General features: G+C 45.4%; 1 protein-coding gene across 4 annotated transcripts in view; it reads left to right on the top strand.

The window, feature by feature from the left end:
* The window catches only part of NCOA5 (nuclear receptor coactivator 5), a 29,264-nt gene extending 17,012 nt beyond the window's left edge, over positions 1-12,252 (top strand). For 2 of the 4 annotated variants that reach the window (XM_037164393.2, XM_037164391.2), the window contains 6 exons: positions 3,023-3,355; positions 4,832-4,968; positions 5,959-6,085; positions 8,102-8,301; positions 9,568-9,888; positions 10,340-12,252. In XM_037164393.2, the coding sequence (XP_037020288.1) occupies positions 3,144-3,355; positions 4,832-4,968; positions 5,959-6,085; positions 8,102-8,301; positions 9,568-9,888; positions 10,340-10,929 (1,587 nt within the window). In that variant the 5' untranslated portion in view covers positions 3,023-3,143 and the 3' untranslated portion in view covers positions 10,930-12,252. Of the gene's footprint in view, positions 1-3,022; positions 3,356-4,831; positions 4,969-5,958; positions 6,086-8,101; positions 8,302-9,567; positions 9,912-10,339 lie in introns of all 4 variants that reach the window. The other 2 variants (XM_037164392.2, XM_037164394.2) reach the window with 2 other exon arrangements.

Below are 12,252 nucleotides of genomic sequence, written 5' to 3'. Positions count from 1 at the left end.
GAATTTAGGGTTACGGTCAGCCGCCAGGGATGGACTCTGACAGGTACGTAAGTATTTCAGTGGATTCACAAGAATGAGAACCAGACATGGCATTTATAACTCCCCTAAGGCTGTGAATAATGCACTGTGATGTGGTGTTCTTCCTGCATCCCCAGCCCGTCTCCACCCGCCCGAAGCTTTGTGTGTGGTCTGTGGTCTGTCAGGCTCCTGATCTCTTTCAGCCCTGATTGCCAAGAACACTTGAAATCTGATTCCACCTCTAATGACTACTTCTAACTGCTCCCCAAGGCAGTTTTATCTGCTGATCATTAATCCAAAAATACAGTTGTCCCTTCCCACTGGATTCTGAATGTTTGCCCATATTACTCACTGTATCAGATGTTAAACATGTTTAGGAGGGTTATATGACATAAGGAAAACTGAGGTAAAAATCTTGGTTAGTCTCTACTTCATTCTAATAGGAAAAATGTTTGGCTGTCCTCATTTCAATCCTCTGGTCTCACCAGATGCTTCCTCCCACAAATCAGGAGTTCTTTCGAGTCTTAAAATATATGACAAGGACTTTTCATAGATGCAAAATTGTCATTTAAATTGTTTTTCCATGCTCTGTAGATGAAGTGAAATTGAGGTTTTCTGCCGAGCTGATGGCACCGTGATGAATGCCTGATGTGTGTGACTGTGGTAGTGACAAAGTGTCAGCAAAGCACAGTTCTTGCTCTTGAGAGGCTTACAGTTTAGTGAGCAGTTTATTAAAACATTTCCTGAAGTCCATGCTGTGTCTAAGGATACATAGCCTCCTACTGTTTAGTAGGGAGGCCATGTAAACAGATAATCACAGAACAGTGTGATGAGTGCAGTAATAGAAATGTTTGCCAGAGCAAGACTTATTTAACACGTTCTGGGGCTATCTACGTGCCAGAGAGAGTGGAGTTTATAGTGGAGAGTCACTGATAGTCCTTGCCCTTGTGGACTTGCAGTTCAGTAGACCACACTGACAAGTGAAAACGAAATGCTATGAGAGGATGTGGCCAGGATTTAGGGGCAGAAGAGAAACCTTTAAACTATCAAATTGAGGGAATAAGAGATACTATCTTGGCTGCTAGTATGGCAAGAGAATGGTAAACTTGGGAGAAGGTGAGAGGACAGGAGCCAAGATTATGGAGGATCTTATTAGCCCTAGAGACTTTGGATTGAAGTCTAAATACTATGAGGAATCGTGAACGGTTTTCATGCTTAAAAGATCACTAGAGTAATCTGGAGAAAGACTAGAGAAGGGGCAAGAGAAGACGTGGGCAAACTGGAAGGCCTTTGCTTTGGTTGTAAGGAGAGACAATTGTGGGTTCACCTTCAGTGGCACCAGTGAACATAGAGAAATGTGGGCAGGGTGGAGAGCAATTTCAGAGAAGGAATGAGTGAAACTTGGAAATGTGATTGGAATAGTGAATGGCATCCAGTTTTCCAAGCTTGAGTAACTGAGCAGATGGATGTAGCATTTATTGAGGTGCACAGGACTACAGGAGAAGCATGCTTGTTGGGGAAGATCAAGAATTCAGGGCAAGTTTCATGGAGTAGGTCATACTTAATGTGGGTCTAACGAGAAGACATTGTTGTAAAAAGGTAAATATCAGATCAAGATGAGTAATACTAATAGTTTGTGCTCTGAGTTGAGGAGAAGATCAGTGACAATTTCTTGGAAGACATGGAGCATGAACTTGCTTGTGAGGATTGGGTACTACTAGGATTAATACAGGAAAAATATTCCAGGTTGAAAAACCATGTGAACAAAAATATTGAAATAGCTGTGTCACGTGAGTTAGGTCATAAGAACAGCTTAAATAAAACTGAGGAAGTTCAAGAAAGGGAGGAGAGGTAATAGTTGGAAAGAGGACAGATTTGTTGGGGAGATGCTCAGAAATTCGATAGTCACCCTGTGATTGGTAACAGGTAGTAATTTGGGTCTTTATGTGTTGAATGAATCGAGATCTGGAAGGTTTTTTGTTTTGTTCTGATTTTTGGAAACTTGTTGGTGCCAATATAAGGGTTAGAATTGAACTTACAAATCCAGTGAAAAGAAAAAACGAAAAGATTCAAGTGACCCAGTTGAGATAGGGAAGAAAGAATCAAAATTAACTTTCAAGAATTCAAACCTTGGTAACTGGGAAGATGATTTTTGGCCCAAGTGAAAATGTAAGGAATGGGACTAGGTAGGTCAGTTAAATAAGAAGTTTAATTTTAGATTTGTTGAGGTTAAGTTTCTAGTGGAGTGGAATGTCTCATGGAGAATATTGAGTCAGAGCAGGCCAATCATCTGTGACTTCAAACACTGTTTAAAAAACAAACAAACAAAAAAAAACCTCGGCAAAAAAAAAAAAAACAGAACTAGATTTCTTTATAAACCTTAAATTGAGAGACCACTATCCAGTAACTACATTGAGAAGACAGACTTGAGTGTTCTTACACTGTACTCACAGTACCATGCTGTAGTCTTTTTCCCTTAATTTGATTATCCTGCTAGAGATTTTAAGTGAAGTTTTCTGCACTACAAGGACCACTTCTTCGATTATCATCACTTTGTATGAATTGTGCCATTTCTTCTTCATGACTCTTGCCCCTTACTCTGTCCCGCACAACTTCTCCCCTTTTGAAGTTTCTCAAACAGGTCTGGTGGGAAAAAAATGGGTCCTCGGAGAAAGACACTTTTGCCTTGAAAACCTGTTGAGTTTGAGATGATAGATGGTCATGCATAAGGAATGCCAAATTACTTACTCCCTGATGCCTGATAAACCTCTGGTTTGTGGTCATCTATTCTTTATCCTACACTTTTGAGATCGCACTACCTACTAGTTTTTATTTGCTCACCAGATGGGTGGTTGTCCTTAAAATTTTAGTCATGTTGTCACTGTTGTGTTACCATGTTTTAGGGAAAAAATGCTTGGAGGGTGGGGGCGTCCTCTAATAAAGAGCTGAGGGGTTAGCTGTCTTCAATTTCTTTGTCTTAGCATCGTCTTACTGCCTCCCACAGAGATCCGTATGGCTTTGGAGACGGTCGAGATACAAGACGTGATCGATCCCCAATTCCAGGAAGTCCAAGGAGAGAGCCCAGGGATGGCAGAAATGGCCGGGATGCCCGGGATGGCAGAGACATGCGAGATCCCCGAGACATGCGGGACCACAGAGACAGCAGAGACATGCGGGACCACAGAGACAGCAGGAGTATGCGTGACGCTCGGGACATGAGGGATCTTAGAGACTTCCGGGACCTAAGAGACTCTAGGGATTTTCGAGATCACCGAGACCCCATGTATGACAGATACAGAGATATGAGAGACTCCCGAGATCCCATGTACAGGTACAGGTACAGCTATTTTGCTCGTTTGGGGGGTTTGTCTGTTTTTTATGACAGTCTTTTTATGTGTGTTCTGCTAAACTGACTGAAAGCTCTTGAAAGGCAGTGATTTTATCAGCCTTCTATTTTCAGTGTCTATCAAATGGCAGATAGGCTACTCCACAAATATATTACCTAATGAACCTGGGTCTCTCCCTGTGGTCTATGGAAGGCAGCATTGTACAAATGGAAAAAAGATGGAGTGCAAATTGTTTTGGCAGTGTGAAAGCACAGGGAAGATACACAAATGGCCAATAAATACGGGAAAAGATGCTTGACATCATCTTTAGTCATCAGGGAAATGCTAATCAGAGTCACTTCATACCTACCAGGATGGTTATAATAATTTTTTTAAGGGAAAGCAAAATAGCAAATGTCAGTGAGGTGTGGAGAAATTGGAACACTATTTTACATTGCTGGTAGGAATGTAAAATAGTGTGGCCATTATGGAAAACAATTTGGCAGTTTTTCAAAATGTTATAAATACAGTAGAATTACTGTGACCCACCAATCCCAGACCTGAGTATACCCAGAGCATTTGGAAAGAGGGACTGGGGCATGTGGATGTGAAGGTACACAGCAGCACTGCTCACAGCCAGAGGCAGACACACCCAAAGTCCGTTGGTAGAGGGACGCAAAGATGATAAATCCATGCAACAGAGCAGTGTTCGGCCATAAAAAGGAGTGTAATGCTGATATCTGCTACAACATCATGCTAAGTGAAATAAGACAGACAGAAGACAAATGTAATTCCATTTTTATGAAATATCTAGAAAAGGCAATTCACAGAAACAAAGTAGATAGAGGTTAAAGGAAGGGGCATGAAGAGTTACTTAATGCGTGCAGAGTTTCTGTTCAGGTATTGGAAAACCACTGGGCGTGAGGGTGTGTATACATGTGTATATGCACACATATATACATACCTATACACATACATACATATTTTTTTACTGCAGAATTGTGAAAAGCACAGGGAAAGGGATGGCAGAAGGTGGAGCATGGAATGGTTCCTCAAAACTAACATCCGTAATTACTACCAGTTACTTTGTGTTTGCTTTGTGCCAGGGACTATACTGAGAACTTTCTGTACAGCCAGTCATTTTGCAAGGCAAATTAACTCATTCACAGCCGCAGAGCTGATAAGCAGTGAGTCTCAGATACAGGCATACCTCGTTTTATTGCACTGCACAAAATGAAGGCAAGACCCTCCACCAGCAAAAAGGTTATGACTTAACTATTGCTATACTTGCTTTATTGCAGTGGTCTGGAACCGAACCTGCAATATTTTCAAGGTATGCCTGTACACAAACTTTGTCTAATCCCAAAGCCATTTGCCTTACTGTACTTACTACTTCACAGGGGACTGGGCCATGAAGAAATCTCTGTATCTGAGTTTTTGCAGGATAGGACAGTTTTAATTTTGTGCATATTTCTTTAACTTTACAGGAGAGAAAGCTCCTATGACCGATACCTGCGAATGGATGACTATGGCAGGAGAAAGGATGACTCTTACTTCGACCGCTACAGAGATAGCTTTGATGGACGAGGCCCTCCAGGCCCAGAAAGTCAGTCTCGTGCAAAAGGTAAAGTAGCAGAAAAAGTTTATTCCTATTACTGGCAGAATACTTTACAGAAGAAAGAGGAAAGTATTAACCCACTGAAAAGGGGCTAGTGACTCAGCAATTCACAAAAAGAAGAAATACAAATAGCCTCTTGATATGTAGAGAGCATTCTTCATGAAAAATTTTTAAATGCAAATTAGAATCATCTGGTTTAGTCATCTAACAAGAAGAAATAAATGTGAAATTCCAGCAATAAGAAATAAACAAAAGATTGGCACTAGAGAATTTGCTCGCTTTTTGCCCATGGAGCAAATGCATTATCTGTGCAGCATAGGGTTTGGGGTTTTGTTTATTTTATTTATAATTTTTACCTAACAGCATCTCTTTATCTGATTAAGACAAACATGTTTTTTACTGGTTTTCTCAGTACATCTTTAAAGATTTTTAAATTGCTTTATATCTGGTCAAGTTAAGTACCTCATTTTTAATTTGTAATTAAACTCGACTATCCAATTTTTACCCCCCCAAAAATAGGAAATTACAAGTACCTGTTAGTAAAGGGTCTTAAATAATTGTCCCAAAAATGCAAATTACAATAATAATGAACTGTACCATCTTTTACCTGTCAGGTTGATGGGAATTTTTTAAAATGGGAAAACCCAGTGCTGACTGAGATGTGGAGAAACAGCACTAGATGATTCACCTAGTTCCTTCTGGGGAGGAACAAATTAGTAAGAGCCCGTCTAGCGTCCACAGTGGCAGTATATTTCAGATGGAGCATTAGAAGGACTGTCCTTTAACCCAGCTATTCCATTTCAGTGAATTTATAATAGCAGAGAATAATACTAAAGATAATGGTTATCTTTAGGAGATAGTCTATAGGATTAATACAGAGAGAGACAGTTATATGACCTTTGCCTGTGTGTAGTTCAGGACTCAAAGTAAGGCCTGTGACTTATGTTTGTAGAATGCACCATCCATGTTTCAGTTTTCCCTGATGGTGTCTTGCAGAGCGTTTGAAACGTGAAGAACGGCGTAGAGAAGAGCTTTATCGTCAATATTTTGAAGAAATTCAGAGACGCTTTGATGCTGAGAGGCCCGTTGATTGTTCTGTGATTGTGGTCAACAAGCAGACTAAGTAAGAACCCTTTGGCTGTTTCTCCTATGGGGAAGGGTCAGAATTGAAATTCAGGCTCCCTCTTAGCAGCTCTGCCCACTGTACTTGATCCGTGTATTCTGGCATTGCTCTGCGGTCATAGTGAGAGTTCTTTCCGTTGTAAGTGACAGAGAACCCATTACAAACTACTTTATGTCCCACAGGGAAATATTTCGTTTGCTTGGCTGGGCAGTTCAGACATGGCCACATCCAGCATCAAAATATGTTACCAACTTTTGGTTTCTGTGGTGCCTTCATTCCCAGACAGGCATTCTACTGGAAGAGGCAGAGTGGCACTGGCCTGTGACATGTATGTGTCTTCTTGGCTTAGTAAATGTAGTGGAAAGGGAGCTTCTCTTTCCTGCTGCTTCCACCTAAAGTCCTGGAATTGTTTCCCATTGGACTAACCTGGCTCACTTTCCTATTGTTGGAATAGTCACTTTGGCCAGTGGTGTTGGGATGCCCTGATTGGCCAGAGCTAGGTCACATGCCTATCCCTAGACCTAAATGTGGAATTAGTCCTGTGAAACCATGTGAACTGAGTTAGAGAGGGTTGCTTTCCCAAAGGAAAAGTGAAGCAAGGATGCGTGCTGGTCAGGCAGAGCAGCAGATGCCCCCCTTCTTGGGACAATCCCAAGTCCCCAGCGCTTTGGGAGACATGTCTCTGCATTTGTCAGCCAAGTACCAAGCCTTCTTCGTTAAGTGCCGTGGCCTTATAGAACTGCTAGGTGACCGTGCTAGTCAGTCTAGAGTTCACAGCACTGTCGTACTCCACCTCTGTTCTACATTCTTTCTGTCAAGAGGTGAGCAGAGAAGGGAGTATACAGCTACTTGCAGGCTTAGCAGTCAGTAGCTGTGTATTCTTTCCCCAGGTGATTAGTAACAACTTCATGTATTTCTAGCAGTTTGGGGTTAAAAAGCCAATTTCAAGGCAGAAGCTAGGGAAATAGGTGTTGGGACACCAAGCAGCAGGCGGAGTTCACAGGCTCTAGGCAGCCTTGTATAGAGGCAGATGCTGCTTTAATTAGAAATGGGAGGGGGGTTGTTTACTTGATACGTGATCATAACTGTCATTTTCTGAGCACCTACTCTGTGCTACCCCCATGCTAGGCACCCAGCACAAATTATTTTCCATCTTCATGATAATCGTGGTACATTGTGTTTTGTATATGGTTCAGCAGTTTTGTATATGGCAGAAACTAGGTACTGGAGCCAAAGTGGTAAGAAAACACACACAGCCCCTTCCTCTTATGGAGCTTACACCCCAGTTGGGCAAATGTATTGGTGATGAGTCCTATGAGAAGAAATATATCAAGGATCTAATTTAGATTGGAGAGAAGCCCGAGGAAATGACATAGCAGCTGAGCTATATTATTCTTGTTTTATTGGTATAGAAACTGACGTTTGTAAGAGGTAAAGGGATCTGCTTCACAACTCTGCAAGTAAATAAATGTTTGGGGCTGGGATCCAAACCATCTTTCTAGCATGAAAGCCCATGCTTTTCCCATAGTATGCAGCCTCCCCAGAGACGTATATGTCTTAGGCAGTGGGGTGGTGTTAAGAAAGGACCACTGGACTAGAGAATAAAGAGAAGGACCTAGTTCCTAAAACCTGTGCTACCAGCAGCTTAATATGTGACCATTCTGAACCAGTATAAAGAGAAGGAAATAGTCTAGATCAGGGTCCCCACCTCCCAGGCCCAGGACCGGGCCACACAGCAGGAGGTGAGTGGCTGGCTAGTGACTGCCTGAGCTCTACCTCCTGTCTGCCCCTACTGCCATCTGGGGAACAGTTGTACTTTATGAAACCGGTCCTTGGTGTCAAAAAGGTTGGGGACCACTGGTCTAGATCCTTGGATCCTGGAGAGGGCACAGGGAGACACTGGGCGGGCTAGGGTCTACGCTCTCCAAGGAGCACACACAGCTGGCTGAGGTGCCGCAGTGTGCAGGTAGGGAGTTGGCCCGGGAGTGCTCACCTTGGTCCTGTTTATTTCTGCAGGGATTATGCTGAATCTGTGGGGCGGAAGGTACGAGACCTGGGTATGGTGGTGGACTTGATCTTCCTCAACACGGAGGTTTCACTGTCACAAGCCTTGGAGGATGTTAGCAGGGGAGGGTCACCTTTTGCTATTGTCATCACCCAGCAACACCAGATTCACCGCTCCTGTACGGTCAACATCATGTTCGGAACCCCACAAGGTACAGAGGCCCAAGTGGGACAGAATTTCCGAAGTAGTCACTAGTCCGTGAATTTTTTCATGCCGTACTTAGAAGAAGCAGGTTTTGTGCAAATGACGCATGTATTTCTGCTCAAATACAGCAGGGCCCTTTGATGAGTGTGCTGGAGATTTAAGTAGTCATTTATTTGATACTCCTTTAGTAGGTGCCATATATAAGATGTTATATTTAGCCCCTAGGTATATGCAGTGGTATGCTAGCAAATGTTTGACAACCAGCTCAGGGTGAGGAGATGAGTGTGGTGGGGTTTATAGCATTTGCTGATTTCTGTAATGCATATGCTGTCGCCATGTCCTAGTTCAAGCCACCAGTATGAAGTCACTTCAGGGGTAGTAGGGAAGAGACGCACAGTCGGTTCTCACCAGGGAGAAGTCCTGGCACACTTCTGGTGTGTGCCACGCTCGGTGCTGTTGGAGCCTCGCCTTTTCGAGACTTGCTAACGGGGGACAGAGAACAAGCACAGGCGTTCGGGATACTGTTTGTAAATGCGATAGACAGAGGGACTGAGAACAGGGAGGGAACCCTGACCCAGAGGGAAGTGGCTCTTAGTATTTGACACCTGAGAGTGTTGACACTCAGCCAGCTGACAGGCTGTTGCTCTTACAGCACAGACGTTGCCCTCTTCCCACCGCACTCCAGGTCTCTACTTGCGCGACCAGTACACCCGTCCCATTTGTCCCTCCGAGGAATAGTCCTCAAGATGTGTGAGTTCATTTATATAAAGTTCTGGGAAGTCTTCTCACCACCCTGTAAATCATGTTGCCCAAGGGTGAGGAGAGGCTATTTATTTAGGGTCACAATTTGGTCTTAATCTATGATCTTTGAACTTCCGGATTCAAAAACAGCAGGCCAGCTCTGTCCTGAGCAGCACAGTGGAGAGAGCCAGCCTTCACCAGATTTGACCCCTGTGGCTTGCCTTCCGTGGTGACTCCCCACATGGTCTTTTTGAATCTGTGGGAGACCGTCTTGTCTCTTTGGTCTTTACTACAAGTCTGTGATCTAGGAATTCCACAAAGAACCATCTCTGTACAAAGATGTTTATTCCCTACCAGAGAAATCCATTCATGTATCTTCCAGCCCCATCTCCTTCCTTTCCCCATCCCAAGGCTTTTTGTTACTGAAATGGTTTTCTTGCTGGTTTGAGGTTAGGAACAGCTTGGCAGAGTTCAGCAGGTAGGCACTGAAGTCTCTCGTGGGAGGCACTAACTCATGTAATCCCTCCCGCAGAGCACCGCAACATGCCCCAGGCAGACGCCATGGTGCTGGTGGCCAGAAATTATGAGCGCTACAAGAATGAGTGCCGGGAAAAGGAACGTGAGGAGATTGCCAGACAGGCAGCCAAGATGGCCAATGAAGCAATTCTGCAGGAAAGAGAGCGAGGGGGCCCCGAGGAAGGAGTGCGTGGGGGCCACCCTCCAGCCATCCAAAGCCTCATCAACCTGCTGGCAGACAACAGGTACCTCACTGCCGAAGAGACAGACAAGATCATCAACTACCTGCGAGAGAGGAAGGAGCGGCTTATGAGGAGCAGCACCGACTCTCTGCCTGGTGAGCTACGTGGCAGGGCCGAGGTGAAGTTCTGACTCTGCATTTCTCTAATTCCCAGTCTCCGTTGGGAGGGTGGGAGGCCCAGGGCTCTCTGCGGTGGGTAAGGGAAGTGAGCCCATCTCTTGGGTTCGCCCATGGGCCTTTATTCAGATACAGTGATAACTTAAGGTTTGGGTATGGAATTCTGATCCCTGTAGTTAATCTGGTGATGGGTAAACTAGTATTGCTGGCTCCCTGGTAACCAAGGTGGATGTCCATTTTACCTTTAAGTAATTCTCTGGGGGAACTAGGCTGTTTCGGAGACAGCCCATACCATAAAGTGGCCCCTTTGGGAAACTGGTGTTACTGTTTGTGTGATTGATGTGATCAGTGATTGTTGTTCTTCCCTGAGCTGCTAAGCCTCTTACCCACAGAGGGTACTTTCAACCAGAAACCTCCTTCTGTCTTCCAGGCCCGATTTCCCGCCAACCACTCGGGGCGACCTCGGGTGCCTCGCTGAAGACACAGCCAAGCTCCCAACCGCTCCAGAGCGGCCAAGTGCTCCCCTCTGCTACACCCACTCCAGCCGCACCCCCCATCTCCCAACAAGAGCTTCAGGCCAAAATCCTCAGCCTCTTCAATAGTGGCACGGTTGCGGCCAATAGCAGCTCCGCATCTCCCTCAGTCGCTGCCGGAAATACCCAGAACCAGAATTTTTCCACAGCACCGAACAGCCAGCCTCAGCAAAGATCACAGGCCTCTGGCAATCAGCCTCCAAACATTTTGGGACAGGCAGGATCTGCTCGGAACATGGGCCCCAGGCCTGGGGCCCCCTCCCAAGGGCTCTTTGGCCAGCCTTCCAGTCGCCTGGCACCTGCCAGCAACATAGCTAGCCAGAGGCCCGTGTCTTCCACAGGTATCAACTTTGACAATCCAAGTGTACAGAAGGCTCTGGACACCCTGATCCAGAGTGGCCCTGCTCTCTCCCACCTGGTTAGCCAAACCACAGCACAGGTGGGGCGACCCCCAGCACCCATGGGATCTTACCAGAGGCATTACTGAGGCTCGGTCTCTCAACTACTCCCAGCTCCCTCGTCCCTGGCCGCCTCTCACCTTTTGCGTTCTGAGTAGAGTTATTTGGAAGATGTTCTCTGCACCTGTCCAGGTCACATCAAGTGTCGTGTTTCTACCACCTGCTCTCTCTTCTGCCCAAGGCTGTGTTGCTTATTCCTTCCAGAGTCAGAGTTTATACTGCATTTGGGGATGTATCTTTTTTTGTTGTTTTTGGGTTTTTGTAGAAAATAAATACTTCTGGGGTCACTTGGGTGGCAGTATAGGTGTCTGGGCTCAGTTTATATTTCATGGGTTTCTCTGGTCCGTCAGCTGAACTGGGGGGTGGGTAGGAGGGGGAAAAGCCAAGCGCCAGTGTTTGGAATGACATTTTCATGTCACTAGCTACTGCCTTTGCTCATTCCCCAGCCTCACATAGACCAACCAGAGCCCCCGCTCCTGTCCGCAGCCCCCGCGCAGGGCTGCACAGCAGACTGGGCTTGGCGGGCGTGGCGTCGTCGTGCCCCACCTCCCGCCCCGAGAGGTCTGTTTGAGGGTTCATAGTTTAGCCACTCTGGAGTCTGGAAGTGTCCGTGGCAGCCACACAAGCAGACATTTTTCTGCCTGACCCAATGTTGTTGGTTTTGGGTTTTCTCATTTTTCTCCTGTTTTGCTTTCATTTCATTGGAGGATCTCCAATGGACTGAACAGTTCTAGTCACCAGCAATTTCACGCGAACTGTGAATCTGGGCCCCAGCCACTCACCCCCCCTTAACACATCTGTCAGCCTCTCCCTCTCTGGGGTAGTTACATGGAGTCAGTTCTGAGAAGGCAACTCTAGACTCGGGCACTGAACACCATTTTTTCAGTGATTGTTTTGAGCTTTTGACTTAAAAATCAGTCTTTCTTTTTCACCTGGACTCTTGTTCTGTTTTCTGAGTAGCAGGAGGTAGGGACCATTTTGATGTCAGACTTTTGGTAGCTGGACATATTCTTGATACAGGCGGCTGTTTGTAACTGCTGAGCCAGAGTGAAATTAGAGGGAGGAGGACTTCCGGCTGCTGCTCTAAAGGGAGCTGCCTTCTCCCTAGGGACGGTGCTCATTTTAGAGCCTTTCGGATCGCTGTTCCCAGGGACCCCTGGCAGGGGCTCAGGGGGCAGTGACATCAGCTGAGCCCCCCCCATCTGTGGCTGAGCGAACAGCGGTTCCAAAAACTCAATGACCCCACGTGGCACCACTTTCTGTTCTGACCTGTGTTCTATAGTGTTTTTTCCCTCTTTGGAACTCCTGTGTTGTTAATAAGATGAGATGATTACTTTTTAATTAAAATGAAA

The sequence above is a fragment of the Artibeus jamaicensis genome, unplaced genomic scaffold (assembly GCF_021234435.1).
Source record: "Artibeus jamaicensis isolate MK-2021 breed Jamaican fruit bat unplaced genomic scaffold, CSHL_Jam_final contig_685, whole genome shotgun sequence".
NCBI lineage: Eukaryota > Metazoa > Chordata > Mammalia > Chiroptera > Phyllostomidae > Artibeus > Artibeus jamaicensis.
Note: the sequence above shows the minus strand (reverse complement) of the source record. Positions and strands in the feature narration are given on the sequence as shown.